This window comes from Tachysurus vachellii, chromosome 9, assembly GCF_030014155.1.
Source record: "Tachysurus vachellii isolate PV-2020 chromosome 9, HZAU_Pvac_v1, whole genome shotgun sequence".
NCBI lineage: Eukaryota > Metazoa > Chordata > Actinopteri > Siluriformes > Bagridae > Tachysurus > Tachysurus vachellii.
In genome coordinates, this window is record NC_083468.1 from 19,836,921 (window position 1) to 19,856,529 (window position 19,609).

Consider the following 19,609-nt stretch of genomic DNA (forward strand, 5'->3'; position numbering starts at 1 on the left):
TCTGTGAAATGGAGCTGTTTGTTTCTGCACACAGAAAAAGGTCATGTGTGTGTCAGACAGACCTTTGGGAACTGTAGGGCTATACACACACATACACACACCTTCACAGTTTCACCTATTCCTTCACCCTAATCCTTGCTTTCACTTCCTTCACTTTTACATCATCTATGTTGTCCTGCTTTGTTCTTTCTTGTCTTTTTCCAGCTTATGTCAGCCGTCAGTACCGTCCCCCTCTGTGGTCACCGGGGGAGCAGCAACATTCATCTCCTGAGCTCTCCAGATAGAGACATGGCAGACTGGACTGGATCGATAACCTGTTAGTGACCAGCAGGACTCGTGTCATGCAATCATCTGACAGCTCATAGCAGAGCAGGGCGTCTGTTATAGACTATGCGTTTTAAGATATAAAAAAATGACCACAGGAAAAAAAATTTTGTCAGTACAGGTGCTAACACCCCCAACACTACACACTCCTCATACAGAGTAAAGGTGAACACAGTGTTCAGATTGAGTCTGACATCCCTGAATGGGTTTACAGTATGTACCAATGTACAATGATTACAAGTATTGTTTTGTCAGCTCCATAAACAGAATATTTAGCTGTGCTATTGTTGGCATCAAGATGGCAAAAAGATTACAGAATTGCTCTGGAGTTTTTTCTTCTTAAAAAATATAATAATAATAATAATAATAATAATAATAATAATAATAATAATAATAATAATAATAAGAAGAAGAAGAAGAAGAAGAAGAAGAAGAAACATCTTTATATGTACACTCTAGTCCATAACACTGAGCTTCTTTTTGTCATCAAGTTTAGATTCAGAGTTACTTAAAGATAACTTAATTCAGCTACTTAAGTCAGAAAATGACATCGATTTTAAAGCAAGAAAAGTCAATCGCCTTCAGAGTCGGTTTACTCGGGTGTATAAGCTGAGTTTCTCAGTGTCCCATTAAAATGACCTGCATGTAGATCACACTTCCAAGGTTGCCAGATTGTTTTTGAGTAGAGTCGGCTAAGACAGCCCTTCTCAGTAGTGTCATTAAACACAAACACATACCATTAACCCTTAAAATCAGGGGACAGAAAATGCAGGATGAAAATGCAGACATAACGTGATACATTGAGACAACTAAATGTATAAACTAAAAGGTGTCTAGTCTATAATCTGTATACTGTATTGCTGCATTAAAGGTTCTTTTTGTAATCAGTAGATTAATCACTTCAAATTTGGTTTCTTTTAACACTATTTAACACCCTTATTATTAGTTATCAGCTTATAAAATAACAGTTTGATCCAGCATATCCAATTAGGTTGCATTTTCATCTTTTAGAAAATGCAGATTTGACTTTACTTCCCCAGGAGGCTATAGTCTGTTAGAAACAGATGTTTTCAGGCAGTAATGGCCAGTGCCACTCATGCTGTGGTGTGCTGGGGCAGCAGGATTAAGGCAGCTGATGCAAACAGAGTGAAAGCCGAGCTCTGTTATTGGGGAGGGACTCCTCCTTGGAGAAGGTGTCTGAGAGAAGGATGCTGCACAATCTACTAGACAATGCCTCTCTGCCATTACACAGAATCATTATCAGAGGTCACCAACATGTTCCACAGAACGCCGCACAAAATCGTTCCTCCTAGCTGCTCTCAGTCTCTACAGCACCACTCCTTTTTTCCCATGTGAGTCGAGAAGGGTGATTTATGAACAGTGAATTTTTGAACACTCCTGCACTTCAGAGTAGACAGTGTAAAACCTGACCCTGCAAGAGGTACAGTATACTTCAAGTTTGGTACACTGTCATTGGGAAGTTCACTTGTCACTTTACTACATTAAAGACTCAGACAGGTTACTTTGCTCACTTATTACATTATAAGACTGTAACAAGGATAATATCCCTACATTATGTTTATTCCTATATTAAGTATTTAAGTATTTTAATTATCAAATTTTTATTTCCTTATTATCATTACTGTTTTTTGTCACATTTCTTTCTGGTTGTAGTAGCTATCTGTTTTCTTAGCTTTCTGTAACTATCTAGAGTAACTGCTGGCAAGAAATGTCCCACTGGGATGATTGTAGTTCAATTGTAAGTTAATTTGTAGCCACAAGATACTGATTTCAGGTCATGAAAGCTTAATGTGTGTGTGTGTGTGTGTGTGTGTGTGGTATGCAGGCCATTTTATCACTTTTAATTTGTTCTTTTGATTTATTGAATTAATAAAATGATATTGATGTTTTGGTTAACTAGATGTTCTCTTCTATAAAGTGATGATTTAAAAGATCTGCTGAACATTTTGTTTCATGTTTTATTATAATCTCTGGAATGGATCTTTAAGTTTTATTTAAATGTCTGTTTTCTTAACCATTTCACCCAGCTCCATCTTATATATGTTAATTAATGTGTGTCTCTCTGTGTTCTCTGAAAATGCACACATTTAGCATGGAGATATTGTTGCTACCTCAGAGTCTGCAGTCTGATCCTGTGCTTTGTTTACTACTGTATCAAGAGTTTATCGCGTTTTCAATATGTCCACAAGTGTTTGCTTCTCAAAACTCTCCAGTAGGTGAATTAGACAGATGTGAAACTATGTGCAGTTTTCTTTAGCAGAGTGATTTGTGTTATCTAGAGGTTCCCAGCCTTGCACAAGAGAAATGAATGGCACGGTTAGAGCTTAAATAAAAACCTAAATGAATACATTTTCAAATAATACCTGGTGACTAATAAACATTACGCTGAACATAAAGTCTTTTTCTGAGAACTAACAAGGCCAGCTTATCATTTACGGCCCATGCACACGCTTTATTTCTCTGTCTAGGATTTTTCAGGCTTCATCTTGTCACATGAGACATTTAAGGGCATATCTCATGAGAGTCCTGTCTAGTCCCACTTATTCCCTCATTCGACATAAGAGATATGTACAGGAAAGGGGGTTAATGACATCGGAAACACCTGGCACATAGAGAAGAAGATCACTTCTCATGTCATCTGTGAATTTATGTAGGAGAGGAAGAGTGACTAAAGGAGTGATAGGGAGAGAGGAGGTGAAGAAGATGATTCTTTCCTGCTTCAATGTCTCAGATTTGTACCAGTCCATGCCATTGGCAGACCCCTGCTGCTAAAGCAATATCACACGTCTGCTAATGGAGCACTTCCAAAAAGTCATCTTTCTTCTTTCACTCACAGAGAGGATGGGAGAAGTAGCAAGATGCCAAGGTGAAGAAACTGAGCAAGGCTAGAATGACTGACACACATGAGAACCCTGCTCAACCCTCTTCCCAAACACCAAATCTCCTCGCTCCCATCTGCGACAATTAGGGACACCTCATCGACTTTGGGTTAATTTAATCTCCGCAAATGCCAAGCAAGAGGAATAACTACATTACCCAGAGATCACTGAGACTGGGGCCTTGCGTTCGTTGCCTGAGACCGTGTAATTTTTTGTACCGAGAGGATAATGCATGACCCTTACTGAGCTCTAAGCTCCACTGATGACTGGTACAAATAACTCTCCAAAGGGTTCCAATGTGATATTGGCAATGGTTCTGACTGCAATTTAAAAGACAAAGCAGTCACCACTTAGTATTCACAACATTCTTCATTGCCATTTACAAACGTTCAGGGCCAATTATGGCACAGGGTGCCAATTCATTCCACTAAAAAGTCAGAGTCAAACACATATTGTGCCAATTACAGTACTGAAATTATGCCTTAGTAAGAAGGTGATAAAAAAAAATAAATAAATAAAAAAACAAGCCTTCAAACTATTTCACAAAGCACAACAATTTGTCCTGCATCAAACAATAAGAACATTGTAATAATGTTCATGAATATCTTCCAAACCTGTTAGAAGAGCATACACACTATTATTAGGAGGCCAACAAAGGGACATTATTTAGATGGCGAGAGTTCAGAAAGCTGAAATAGTTAAGCTATTGTGTAGAGTAGAGTGAGATGACGCTCTTACCATTGTCTGTGGCCATGAACACTGCACTGTAGCGGTTATTGTGGACATGAGGAGACTCACGGTCCAGCGTGCCTGTAGTGTTTACTGTGCCTTTCACTGGGTTTACACTGAGCCAGCCTGCTGGGTCTCTCAGCACCGCAAACCTGAGAAGAAATCAAGAAAGGACATACAATGACATGCAATCATACAGCACTTTGTAATGTCTCACGGCAGTAAATGCATTTCCTTTTCCTTGCTTGTATTCTGTTCCTTGATTCATTATGTTAAAAGCAGGAGAACTTTTCAAACACGGGTGTATGAAGCATTTGGCACTGTGCATTCTGTGTGTGTTTTTTGAAATATAATAAATTAAATGCCATAGTTTATTTGGCGGACATGGAAAGTCTTTAGAGTGTTGTGTACGACCTTGAAAAAGTAACAAGCTATCAATTTCAGGCATGCGCGTGCACGTGTGTGTGTGTGTGTGTGTGTGTGTGTGTGTGTGTGTGTGCGTGTGTGTGTGTCCATCCATTCCTTTTGTCAGTTACATAACTACACATCTTTTCTATTAGTTGAATGGTAGTCACTGAATAATTAATATTAGTAAATGAATTATATGCTTTCAAATGAATGAATTAGTAATGAGCTGGGATTTTAAGGGAATATAAATGTGCTCCTGAATGTCCTCTATGTAACAAGCACAATGTAGAGTGCTGCTATAACAAAATAACCAGTGACTGGGTGGGTGGGTTGATTATTTGCCAACAACAGAACATCCTACGGTTTTGTATTCTTCTTATACCATATCCTTCTTATCACTGATCACTGTCACTGATCTTCGATAAATTCTCAGCTAATGTTTTAAGAACAACATTAACTTAATCATAGCTGGTTACTTTTATAGTAAGAGGCTATGATTTCACCACAGTGCATCATTTATTTGTCAGTGTGATCTTGTGATTCAGGTTTTGTATAAAAATGGATGAACAGATCTGAAACTCATTTGTCTTCATAAAAAATGATGAAAGTTTGACTGGTCATTGTCACGCATCTGCACAGCAAAAGCATTTTATTGAGTAATGACACATCAGGATTGTAAAGACACTGTTTCCTAAAGGTCTATTTTTATAGACATGCACACTTAGGGAATAGCGCAATAAAGTGCAGACTTGGAGGATAACTGCAGGAGGACTGTGTGTGTGTGTATGTGTTTGTGTGTGTGTGTATGTGTTTGTGTGTGTGTGTGTGTGTGTGTGTCTGTCTGTGTGTAAGGAAAGCAAAATCAGGATAGCAAGTTTAAGTCCTCTGTTTTTGTAATAAATGTTATATTATATTATATAATATTATATTATATTATATTATATTATATTATATTATATTATATTATATTATATAACTTTTTTAACGGAGGGTTAGATTAGGGTTAGAGATATGCATTTACAAAAATACAAAAAATCTCATTTTACATATTTATATCCTATGCCATAAAAAAGTATGTTTGTGTGTTGTTGATACCATCGTACCCTACTATGACACCTTTATATTTAACAAGTTATATTTAACAGCTCATTAAACACACTGCAGTTTTCTCTAAGATTTATTTTAACACATATTATGCTATGAAAATCAATCATTGCACGAATATGAGCATTTAGGAAATATTTTAAAAGGAAATATTTTAGATTTGGGAATACCATAGAGAATTTCTATGTCTACATAATCACACATTTTATACCACTACTGTGGGTTACAGCTGCTCTGTGTGTGTGTGTGTGTGTGTGTGTGTGTGTGTGTGTGTGTCAAGGTAATTCAACTCTCAATGAAACATCACTACTCACTCCATTAGAGAAATGATTCACAGCTCTCACACACCTCTGACAGTTACACACATACAGTACATTTTCTGTATTGTGTGGAAAAAAAATCAAGACTTCACAACAAAATGCGATGGGTTGGCACTCTGTCCAGGGTGTATCCTGCCTTGATGCCCGATGACGCCTGAGATAGGCACAGGCTCCCCGTGACCCGAGGTAGTTCGGATAAGCGGTAGAAGATGAATGAATGAATGAATGAATGAATTAATTAAAACATAACCACAAACAAGTGAACACAAGGGGTAACACACCAATGACAGCACAGGTGCTGTAGCAGAACTAAAACTAAACAAAGGCACATGGAAAACAAAGAACAAGCTCAAACAGGGGGGATTTGTGACAATGAATTGATTCTGAAAAACACACATAAGGCAAATTTCACCATATCATGTCTTGCAAATGTACATGGCAATCCAGTTGTGAAAATTTCCCCTGCTATGCCTCCTCCTAACCACCAGAGGGAACCCTCTCCAGAATATTGACTCTCCCCAGGTAAAAGGACACTTCCTGGTTAGTTCCTACAGTATATATAGCATGTTCTCAACACTGCTCTTTGTGAAGTATTGTTAGCCTGCAATGTAACAAGCTGTTGTTTCTTATTGCGGCCCTGTGTACAGACTTTTGCTGTGTTTTTCTTGTTGCCTGCTTCTTGGATTGTGTTTTGGATTTGGATTTCCTTTTCTCTACATGTTTGGTTTTTAACCTGTGCCTTTCCCTTGACCTTGTTAATTTGCCTCTCACACTCACATTATTTTGTATGTGTGTTTTTGACTGCAATTAAACTCCGCATATGGATTCTTTAACTTCAGCGTCTGGGGGTTAATTACACCAATATACATGTGCGTGATCGTGTGAAAATAATTGAACAGATGATTAAAGAAAATAAAATGAAAAATGAATACTAAAAAAGGAAAATTTCCTAGTGCATATGAAACCACATGTAATTAACATGCACCATATAAAATGTGTGCACAAGTGAACGTAACAAGTGAAATGTTTGAACTGTGTAATCAAGGACACTTACACAGATTCCAATCCAAAATGATATTATTATACTGTGGGATACTACAGTTGTACTCCTCTCGAAGGCAATTAACCTTACTATTTCATCTCTCTTTCCACGACAAAAACACATCTCCTGCAATGCGTCTTTACCTATCAATGTTTTATCCCGTCATTTCCTGAGGAAATATGGTCACATACATGAGGACAAGCTCGTCTTTGTGAAACAAGCAAGCGTGAGATTATCATCATGCTGCTCTGGGCACAAATAACTCTCTTGCTGCTGAACTGTTTGCAAATTCATTTGTTATTCACTGATGAAATCTTTTCCGTTTCAGCATGAGCTCTAGCAAAGCTATAAAATTCACGCTATGTAGCCCGCTTCAATGGCTTTTCTTTTTTTATATGGCTGAAGTAGACAGCAACAAAAAAGCAAAATGATTTATACAGATGATACCGGTATCCAGCTGAGTGTGACTTTAATTTGAATTCGGAGGGAAGTTGACGTAAACTCTCCTCGTGGGAACTAACACACACACACACACACACACACACACACACACACACACACGTGTGTCCTCATTGTCTCGTTATACTGTACCAAGCCCCAATTACAAGGGAAGCTCACAGCATGTAGAGTTCATCAAAGTGTGGTTTAATGGAAGGAGTCTGGCTCACACACTGGCTCACACACTGACTCACACACTGACTCACGTACTGGCTCACATACTGGCTCACAGTGGCTATATGGAAGTACATGCAACCTCCCTCTGTACACACACAGCTCTGGGTCATTAGCCTCCTGTCAAGGTCATTAGTGCCTCGTTAAATCCACATTATGCAAATTGATATCTTACCTATATGGGATACATGATAATTAGGGCTATCACCAAATAAGCAAAGACATTTGTTCATATCCTGAGATGTAACATGTGTGGATTCATACTTTCACTTTTTTGCACACACACACACACACACACAAAGACCTCTGCACTTTTTGCTGGCTTAGTGAAAGATACAAAGAAAGGTGATTTGCCAACGTTTCTGCTTGAGCGGTACAATTTCTGCCTGCGACGCAAGGCAAGTCCAGATCTGACCCTGAGAACCCCAGAGCTGCACACAATTCTTTTTCCATCTGACATTAGCTATGACAGATCTCCCCTGAGGGGAAAAAATCCATAGTGAACAAATAAAAAAAAGCTTAGTTACATAGGAGTCTGTTCATGCTGGTTTCTATGTGTGACTGTGTTTCTACTCCTACGAATATGGGTCTAATATTATTCTGTAGAAATGCCTTTGCTTTATTGGATTTCTGTATTGCAAAATTGTATTCTGTTAGATGTGACAATCAGAGCAATGCTATAGTGACAATCTTAAGTGCACAACAATGCTACTTATTTCAGCTAGTCCTTTTATTATGCAGTTAGTTATGTTTGTCTGTTGCATAATAACATTGCTCTTAGATGTTGATCTGAGAAACAGAACCAAACTGAAAGCATAGGATGTACACTTGGCAGCATATTCACACACTCACACAGTCAAGGAGAGCCAAACAAACAACACACACCCGAACATCTTGCTCATTCACCCCCAATTTATCCCAGTCAGACACAACGGACAAGGATCTCCTCGTATGCGTACACCGTTATTAAGCCTGTTCTTTCTTCTTATGCCTTTTTGTGTTGTGTCAGACCCAGTGAAGGCGTAGGAGTGTGCTGTGTATTTATGCTGCTGTGGTTCCCGACAGAGAAGCTGGAACTCATATGTGTGCTTCTACAAGGAGAGGCAGCTGTAGCATGGCCTCTCGCTGCTTTCCAAATGACTTCTAATCCTCACAGCTACCGCGAGTTAAAGCAACTAATGTAATACCCAAGCACATTACTGAGGAGGCCACAGGGCTTCTGCAGCATGCTGCAACATCCTAAATCCAGATGTGTACTTGTAAACAAGTGTGCAGATTCTTGTGACCCCCTGAAAATCAGCTGAACAAGCTGTCACGATGATCAAGAGCAAGATCACCAGAGAGAGTCACTAACAGCTCTCTCCATCAGAACACCTCATGCAGGAGACACGCTCGAGGGCAGACTTTAAGATATTTGCCTCGGCCATTGAAATTCTGCATGCTTCGCTTTAGCTGTCAAAGCTATAAACTGCTTCAACTGAAGACACATTAAGATGAAAAGGTGGTGGCAATATCCTCTAAGACTAAAAATAAATGAGGCTTCTTTACAATGGCATTCTTCTTCGTCAACGTCGCCATCACTCATTTTGTCCTTGCACCATGGTAGGGATGAAATATAAATGTTTAGGACAGGTTCAAAGGTTGATTTAATGAGAGTGACAGATTTATGAAATGAGAATGAAGATAAATAAATCTGAGGCAGGTTCTTTGGGTACCACTAACCACTTAAAGGAAGTAGTGTTCTTCAACCAAACATATAGCACATGCATTTCACAAATAATGTGACAATTATCACAGACTGATGAATAAATGGAGAAATATGTTGATTCTAATCTTACTTATAATGAACTCTAAGAGATGTTTTTGATAATTCAATATCAATATCAATATCAATATCAATAATTATACATTGGTAGAGTGTGTTTATGGTTTCTCCAGAGACAAATAAATGGAATTGTCCGTTTGTTTTGTTCCAATGTTCAGAATTACTGTCTGTCATGTCACACTCCACAATGGTGCTTAACGGCTCATATGAAAGTAGACAATCAGGGCTTAAAGGAGCTGTAGTTTTTCATAAGTATTTCTGTTTTTACCTAGCATACTAGGGGCAGAATATTCATAGCAAAGTAAAAAAAAACAACAAAAAAAAACAACAAAAAAAATGATTTTCAACACAAATGCTTCTATCTTTAAAGTAAATAGTGATATCAAGTAAATTTGCTCTCTGAGATGCCCCAAGTGCTTTTTCATAATCTAAAATTTAAGGATGTTACCTTCAATCACTAAATCTCTGTGTAAGGTTATCACAACAGAAGTAAAAACACCTCAGGCTGAAAAGCAAAAGTGTTCTGACTCATTTTCTATCAGACTTGTGGTGATAAAATAATTCGTTAGCTTATAGTGTATGAAAATGTCTGATAACTCGATTTCCATTCTGCCGTCTAAATGAAACACCGGTGTACTGGTAAAAATGATTAAGCTTTAAATCTTAAAATGTATTTGTGGTTATTTGTTCCAAAAATAGTCCTGATTGCACACAAAATCGGCCGCACTACAGTGCTAATAATTAGACAAAACTCCATACTATCAGCATTGTTTCATTCAGATTACATTGGTTGTATTATTAGGCTGGTTTCAAATAAATAAATAAATAAAAAACTTGAACAATGTATTAAACTCATGGTACCTTAAGTATGGAACCTAGTGACCCAGCGTTAAAGTATCCAATGATAGAGATTTAAGCACTTCTGTACATCGCTCTGGATAAAGGCGTCTGCTAAATGCTGTAAATGTAATGTAATGTTTCAGTATTTCAGAAACTGTTGTTCGCTTAGGATTTTCTCTACCAGACAATATTTCCAGTTCTTCCCATCTTTAACTGTCCAGTGTTGAAGAACTTGTGCCTAATGTAGCCTCAGATTCCTCTTCAGGGCTGGAACCTGATGTGGTTTTATGCTGTTGTATACGTACATGCTTTTCTGCTCACTGAGGTTGCAAAGAATATTTTTATTTGAGTGACGGTAACTATCCTTTCAGGTTGAGCCAGTCTAGACATTTTATTCTCACCAACAAGGTGTTTATATCCACAGAACAACTTTGTGTGAAAATCCCAGCAGATCAGTAGTTTCTGAAATACTCAAAACAGCCTGTCTGGCACCAACAACCACGCTACAGTCAAAATCTCTGAGATCATATTTTTTCTCCATTCTGCTGTAAATGTCTTTTCTTTTCTAAATCATTTGATGTGAGCATTAATTGAAACGCTTGACTTGTACCTGCATGATTTGATGCATTGCACAAATATCACATGATTTAGGTAATCGCATAAATGAACAGAGTTACAGGCGCTCTTATTAAAGTGGTGAATAAAATGTATATGCATACCTTTTAAATATTTATATAACAATAGCGCTTAGAATTCCATTATGAATTGCTGAATTAACTGGTTTTCTGTTATTTTCTCTGTACAGGAAATCCTTGCACATTGCATATGGAATACAGGTGCTGTTGATACACTAGAGCGCAAAATGTTGAATTATTCCTTTAATGTCAGATAAACACCCAGCATTACGTCTGCATAATTGGTATGAGCAGTGGAAAGCTGTGCATTGAAAACATACGGAGCAGTCATGCTGTAAAATGTAAACATACCAAGACGGCCCATCCATCAGCATCTGATGTGACTTCTGAGGGATTTGTGGAAAGAAGTACCGTCTGTCTATTAACTGATCGTTAAAGTTCGCACTGTCATGTGCTGTCCATCTGTCTCCCATTGATCTGCAGTTTTCTGACAGGCTTCATACAAGCATCTGTCACTGTTCACACAACCACACAGGATCTGATTCTAAAAGCTCACAGGGAAAGTGGATATGGTTTTAAGCTCCAGCAGTTCTTTTAAGAAAATGCATTCATTCAGAAAGATGTGTGCTCATACTGGGTAGACATTGTCTAGAGGTCTGTACACCAGAGGATATTATCATCCAAAATTACTCTCCCTTTAAACATTACACCTTCTGCCTGATGTGAGCCTGATATGCGCATGAAGGCATATAGTTGTGAGGAAAATAGTTCTTGCTATGAGGTGGCTGCTACTAATGTTTTTAGCTCTCATCATCCTTTAGTTTATAATAACACTGTGAGTCAGCTTAACAACTTGACAAGGATTTTGAGTCAAGTGTGTGGCCATTTAAACAGTTTTTGCTTACTTAGAAAAGTAAAGCAAATGAATACATTTGGTTTGGTTGCGTCTGAGCTTGGATTAGTTTCTATATATATTCTCATTTTATGTCATGCCAACAACATTGTGTATGTCTGAAAAAATACCAGTAAACATTTTTATGGCCATATTCATTGGTTACAATACAACAACAACAACAACAACAACAAAAAATTATAAAGAAAAGTTTGCCTAGTGTATATACAGTAGAGATATAAAAGGTCAAACAATTATAATGAACTTGGTTTATATAATAAAAATAACTAGCTTAAAACACTTGTTCACATTCAACATTTATATTTTCATTTTGTTCATCTGGCCAAATGCCAGAAACGCATTTTTGCAGCACTTTTGCATTTCAGTTTGCATTTCATGGGTCAGTTTAGCAGAAAATAATATTGTCTGCATCCCCAAATATACACTATATCATGTTTGGTTCACTTCCTGCAGTTGGGTCAATAACAAATCGATTTGTCACTGTTATTGAACCATGTGAGATTTCGGCCAGCGACCAACTCGCTCCACATCCGAATGTAATTCTTACCTGTTTGATTCAGATAAACCACTGTAGGTTCTGAAATGGTGTTCTCCATATGGAGAATGCCAGGGAACTACTTGGTCAGCACCTGGTCCTCTGCAAGACCCTGTCACCTTTTCTACAGAGAAAATTAGGCTGCACATGGTCTGGTCCCATGGCCCTTAAGAAAATTATGTGGTATATCTGCTAGATACTTCCTGAAGCAAAGATGTGACAAGCTGAGAAAAGTTTGGCAATTCATTGAGGAATATTGAGCATATGGTTGAACAAGTGTTTGACCAATTACAGTACAGCAGAGTCAAAGCCTCAAGCTTATTACACCAGCCAGTGGGGCAACAGCATTAATGTAAATACATAAAAAGTCAGGCAATAACACCAATCACACACATTCTGATAGAATGTCAGTAATAGAAATCACAGCATGCAGATCATTTCCATAAATTATCATGCCTCAGCAATGCATCACATAAAATTAAATTTATTATCATAATAAGACACGAAAAAAGCTTTGCATCAGTTGAAAATCATAACCCTGTAATTAACACAGAGAAAAGCAATTTATCCCTGCTTCACTGGGGCCATGCCACTCTAGCTCTCTTCCTCTTGGCACCTTTGAATTGTTTTAATTATAGCATCCTATCATGGCAGCCAGTGTCTCCTCCCTCTACTCATCACACAGCCCACTATTCCATAAGCAGAACTAATGTATAGTTTAGAAGCCCAAAATAGCTACTTGACACCAGGGCATGAACTTATTTTACATTTTAAATGCATTGTAATTCAGCCATCATATATATTGAAATGTTGTGATTTCACTACTAAAAATGCCTGTGTGAAACAGGAAGCTATGAAATTACAGGAAGAATGTGACCTGCTATTGGAACCTCATGAGTTTGGTTATCAGATTTTTATCCCTTATCAGATTTTGGTTTGCATTTTCACTTTAGTTTTCACGTAGTGCATTTATTGCTAGATTGAGCAAGGCTTTTAGCTTTCTGTTGGATATTACATGTGCACAAAAGAAATAAAAGTAGCTTAATTCAGAAATTCAAAAATAAAATCCAGTGCAACTTCTATTCATCCATTTTATTCAGTGATTATCATACACAATGTCACAGGGAGCATACGCTGGGGAGACACCAATCAGCCATCATGTCTTTGGACTAGGGAGGAAACTGGTGTACCCTGAGGAAACCCCCAAAGCACAGGAAGAACATGCAAAATCTGTACACACAGAAAATGAATACCCAACCCCAGAGGTGCAAATGTGCCAACATCTAAGCCTTTATATTGTGCAAATTTAAAAAAAAAGTACAAAACTGTCATTGGAAAATTGACATCATACAAAAGTAGAACCACAGACCTCTAGAGCTTGTCTAAAACACTAAACTGAAAATTGCTGCCTCACATCCATGATGATCCCAACTTAGAGTTTAAGTTGTCCAAATGTCAAACGCCTAAGGATTTCACCTGTTGTCACATCCTGCTAAAAAAACAAAACAAAAAAAAAACCACACACACACAAATTCTATTTTTCCAGGGATTTTGAAACCATCTCAGCTGATTTCTCAACATGACTCACATCCATGACCTCTTTATAGATTAAAACCTTGTTGCTGTGAAGGATATAAGCTTTTGGGTAAGCACAAGACAAATACAACGAAGGGCAACACTTCTATCCTTTACAATAAAATGTTCTGACCTGGGACCATAGTTGAATTTCGACATTTTCTACCATATATTTTACTTAACACTTGAGGCTTTCCTGAGCAGAAATGTATTTCTATTTTATATGTATCTCAACCAGAATTCAGGGCCAAGAATTGTAGTCCTCTTAAAAGAAAAAGAGAAAAATCCAGAGAACATCTCCGCCAACTTGACCGCTGATATATAATTAGAAAATGCATTGATGTAAAGATTTCATGTATTTTTATTAAAAGAAATATACAGTACAGATTAAGCTAAGGTGCTTAAATACTTTTATAGGAAGCAAAAAAATCACTTTTGGTTAATATATTTTGTTCATGTGCTTTGGCAATTTTCCAGAATACATCCAAAGCTACAGACAAACTACTACGCACATGTAATTGACACAGCCTCTAGATTCACTGGCCACTTTAAAAGGGACACCTGTACAATTATCCAATTAGTGCATCACGTGGCCTTTTTCCCTTATTTGTCTCCAGTTCAGTTTCAGTGAGCACATGTCCCACTGCAGCATCAGACTGTTGTGCATGAAAAGTCTCAGGAGATCAACAGTTTCTGAAACCTGTTTATCTGTCACCAAACAACGTACCATGGTTGAAATCCCTCGACCTCTCCTTTTCCCCTTCTATTTGATGTGAAAATGAAGATATGAAGATCTTTCATAAGTGTAGACATTGTGCTGCTGCCACATGACTATCTGATTGGTCAATTCATATAAATGACTTCACTTCCATCAAATCTGTAAGCCAGTACTCGAGTAACAGGTCACATCTGTCAGGCAGTTATAAGACAGTTTTCTGTGATCAGATAGCTATCTGATCGTAAAAAGACCAGGTGTAAATGCCCTCCGAAACGGTTTCGAGGCGGATATAAATCCGATCGTTCAAACCGCTTCAGGAGGTGGTCTGGGATGCATTCCAGATGAAACTGAAGAGGTGTAAATGAATGTGGTTGTTCAAGCCACATACGTCAGCGCTATACTCCTCCCAAACGAAAGTACGTCACTCGCAAGTGACTCACGAGTCGTGCATCTCTCCAGAAACAAATATGTTTTCCCACCAGTGCTGGCTCCGATCTTTCACCCAGGTGTCTCATTTGGTCTTAAATGCAATGCTGCCACCAGCGAAAATGCAGCAAACAGTAAATGCTGTTTTTAGTAGCAACTGCATACACCAAAGGGTGTCCCATTTCAATTACCCCGGAGATGAGGTAAAATATATTTGCATTTTGGGCAGGAGTTAGGGTTAGGATTGATATCCGATTCCCCAAGACGCATTTATGTGGCCTAATGTAAATGGAACAGTTTTAACAAATCAGATAGCTATCGGATCAGAGAAAACACATGAAGTGACCAGGTGTAAAAAGGTCCTTAGTTCTTGCATCATGTAACTCATGTGGAGAGATTCACAGATGTGTTCCTGTTCTTCTGACACAACAGAAGTACATGTGGCAATGAGAGAACTACACGGAAAGGCATGTAAGTGAATAGAAACTAAGATGCATTGATTCAAAGTATTTACTTTGACAAATGTCAACTGCACTAAATGGCTGAATGGTTTTTTTTTTTGTGGACTGTGTAATTTTGAGTCTTTTAAGAAGACTGAAAAATGTGATAATGAACTCACAGGAATGGAGTGTGAAGTTTGACCCATCTAAACCAGTCTTTAGATATAGTTTCTATGACTCCTGATGAAAGGCTGATAATTCTGTTCCTAAATGTGAAAATACAAATCTAGTCTGCCTCCAAACTGTTAATGGCATGGACCGCGGACTACGGAGAATGTCTCAGCTTTAAAATATTTTAGCTAATCCCATCTATTAGACTGCTTCATATCAGAATAGCTGCTTGGTGGAACTTGGTGTTTTCATGTCCACTTATTTTGTTCTTCACTACATTGCTGAGGAAAGCGTGATATTTTTCCACTAGAACTATTAAGCACTGCTTTGGTCATTTGGTGACGTCTCTGAGAAGTGGGTCGTTGGCCATAGCGAGGCAAAATTGCTGAACTAATATGATGCATTATTAAAGAGCTCCAGAAGGTACACATGCATTTAAATATGTATGCATGCATATACCATTAAAACACCATGCAGTGTGTGCAAAATTCATCCAAAAAATATGTTGCAATATTGCAGGTGGTAGGATTAGAAGACAAACAAGAAAACATCCTTACTGAAGCTACTCACATTCTTGTACGCTGACAAACATTCAAGATTACGTGACCGTTTGAATTCATGAGTGCTGAAGTTCCACAAATGAAATGTGATGAAGCTCCCAACAGGAGATAATGAACGAGAGAAGATGGAGAAAGCAGAACTGGTACAGAGCTAAGTGAGTTATAATAAAGGTCAGTGGAAAGGAGCGACAGGAGGGAGATTTTAATATCAAACATGGTTTCAGCATGTTCTGCATTCATTACTTTGATAACACATTATCAGAGATGTGCTTTTGTGCACTAAGTGAAGAGAGCAGTGTATTACATTCAGAGACAATGCAACAGTTCATATCTGTTGGCTAACCTTACATATTAAAGATGTAAGTCAAAAGATGTCCCATGTCCCAATTTTATATATGGTCCAGCTGTCATGGTATCACAACCTAGCAATATATTTTCTATTGCATTGTGATCTCCAGACTAAAATGATTTCCCTTAAACTCTGATCTTAGTTTCTATTTTTATCTACTAAAAGTTTAAATTCCAAATGGGCAGAAATGAGAATGTGCTATTAATTATTAATAATGCAGTCTAACTCAGACCTTATTTCTCCTGAGCAAAAGATCAGTTCAAAGATGGCTTTCAAGTGAAGTTGGATTTGCTTTCACACAATAATCCATAGCAGATTGCGGAGTCCTGCAATGCCTTGCCATTTGAACTGCTCAACCCCGACTGGCTGAACAGACATGAGGTTATAGTGATATGAGTTGCAATATGGTTCAAATATAATCTTTAGCAAGATTTATTAAGAGAAATTTAAATAGCTTTTAAAAGCTAAATAAATGTGGTTCCAGCACATAACCAGCATGGGCAGTAAATCCTGCCTTCTTCTATGTGTTCAAATACATGCTGAGACTTAAAAAAGGATTCATAAAGTGACATATGATGCAGTATTTGCAAAAGAACATTGTCAGACAGCTGTCTTTTCACTTAGTGACTCTATTATACAGAGAAATACAGTGTGGTCTAATAAGTCTGAGAGCACTAGTGAGTGCTTCAAATTAGCATTAATTCCTAATACACTACAACAGTTTTTATTTTAAATTATACAGTATTACTGACAACAACTTGAGTGAAAAGAAAAATCTCTGAAATATTTACATAAATTTCTGAGTGTGTTATTATTAAATACGTTGCATTTTTGCTTTAATGACTGTGCACTCAAGCTGGCATGGACTCTACAAGTTTGCTTTAATACAAGAGTTTAGGAATAAGGAAAATCTGATCTTTTGTACAAAGCAGTTAACATGATCAATATCACATATTTGCTTCCTTTAAACAACGACATAGAAATAGTGCAGAATCCTGAATATTCAATATTCAAGATGTTGAACATTTGCTTTCTTTGTTTTTTGAACAATTTAAAAATCCCAGATTTTCAACATAATCTCAGACATTTAGACACAGCTTTACATGAGCAACAGAACCACACAAGATGTGCAAAAGTCAATTAAAGAAAGCGCAAAGACAAGTCAGGAAGGCAAAAACAAATCAAACAGTGTAGGAGGAACATGTGTTAGTCTAAAATCTCACTAAAATGTGTCCCTAAATAAAAGGTGGCTATGATCAAGTGCAACATCACATAAAAGGATCTTTAAAACTGAAAAATGTTTTACATCTATAGTGAAAAGACAAATCACAAAAAGCAACATCAGTGTCTAGCCAACAACTGACAGCCTGTGTTTATGCTCATTAAATTCTACAACCTATTAATTTTGCTCAATAAATCATTCTTATTGGTGGCTACAACCAATATATTGTCTCATTTTGTACTTATTTGAAGTAATCTGATAAATTAACAAGCGCTAGTGCTTAACAAATATGTCCAGCGTGCTGAATATGTCCGGTTATAATCAGGGTGATGGTGTCCCTAATATGATCTGTAACAAAATTAATTTTTGTTGGGATTTCTGCCTGATACTTTCCTGGTATGTTTATAAGGCAGCTAGCGTCCTGGTTGGAACATCATAATCACAAATTTAGTCTGAATTATCAATCAGAAAATTGATTGAAATGCTATTGTTTTAGCGTATAGTCCTTTCACACACCCCTCTCACCTTAGAGAAAAAAAAATTATATTATATGTCATTGAACAAGGATTTATACAGTTTCTCTCATTTCAAAGTAAGTGCTGCCTGTTCATGTGGAACATATTCATTTTGTCATCATATCCAGTAGTGAATACCTGGAGATTTATCTGCACTGCCGTTAATTACACATCTTGTAAAACCATTCTCCTGGAAAAGTATCAAAGGGCACAACAACAAGTGACTTAGATGGATCAATGTGACCATCTGTAATATCGTAGATCTTTGTGTCCTGTTCATCCTCATTGCTTAAAGTCTGTGAAATCACCATGCTTATAAAAATGATACAAAAAATGATCTCACATTCACTACTCAAATGGTGTATGCTTAAAGATATTAATGATGCCCTTGTGAACATTCGGTTAGACTGTATGCTATAAATTTGACATTGCTTTGGAAGCTTTCAGTAGATGAAAAAAGTGTAACAGATTGGTTTCATTAAACGAAAAAGCCTTCTTATATTAAGGATGACCCAATCGTTAGGGCAGGCGAATGCAAATTACTATTAAGGAGGCAGGTTTGTGTTTACTTTGCTGGTTTGTGTATAAGGTTTGTCACTTTAAGGTCAATTCCCTGTTGTGAAATTACCCTCATTACCTGTATGTGTGAGACCGAATTTGTTAACACAAATGTCTTATATGACTGTCTTTATATGAAACAAGAAAAGAGAATCTATATTAGTAATCATTACTGAGAATTTTCTGAAATATTTAAATCCTTGTCTTGCTTGATAGAAAGTTTTTTTTTTTTTTTTTTTTACAATCACACTCAAGATACATTGAGAACATAGATGCTATTCATAGTGCTTCATATATATACAGGGAGTGCAGAATTATTAGGCAAATGAGTATTTTGACCACATCATCCTCTTTATGCATGTTGTCTTACTCCAAGCTGTATAGGCTCGAAAGCCTCAGAGACAGTCTCTGACTCAGAGACATGGCCAAGGTAAGAAAGGCTGAAAAACGACCACCACTGAACAAGACACACAAGCTGAAACGTCAAGACTGGGCCAAGAAATATCTGAAGACTGATTTTTCTAAGGTTTTATGGACTGATGAAATGAGAGTGAGTCTTGATGGGCCAGATGGATGGGCTCGTGGCTGGATCGGTAAAGGGCAGAGAGCTCCAGTCCGACTGAGACGCCAGCAAGGTGGAGGTGGAGTACTGGTTTGGGCTGGTATCATCAAAGATGAGCTTGTGGGGCCTTTTCGGGTTGAGGATGGGGTCAAGCTCAACTCCCAGTCCTACTGCCAGTTTCTGGAAGACACCTTCTTCAAGCAGTGGTACAGGAAGAAGTCTGCATCCTTCAAGAAAAACATGATTTTCATGCAGGACAATGCTCC

At 37.6% G+C, this 19,609-nt stretch overlaps 1 protein-coding gene across 1 annotated transcript in view; it reads right to left on the reverse strand.

Moving 5' to 3' along the window:
• Positions 1-19,609, reverse strand: part of cdh13 (cadherin 13, H-cadherin (heart)) — a 333,227-nt gene that overhangs the window by 22,120 nt on the left and 291,498 nt on the right. Inside the window, exon 11 of the mRNA XM_060878173.1 lies at positions 3,963-4,105. Coding sequence (XP_060734156.1) covers positions 3,963-4,105 — 143 coding nt within the window. The remainder of the gene's footprint in view (positions 1-3,962; positions 4,106-19,609) is intronic.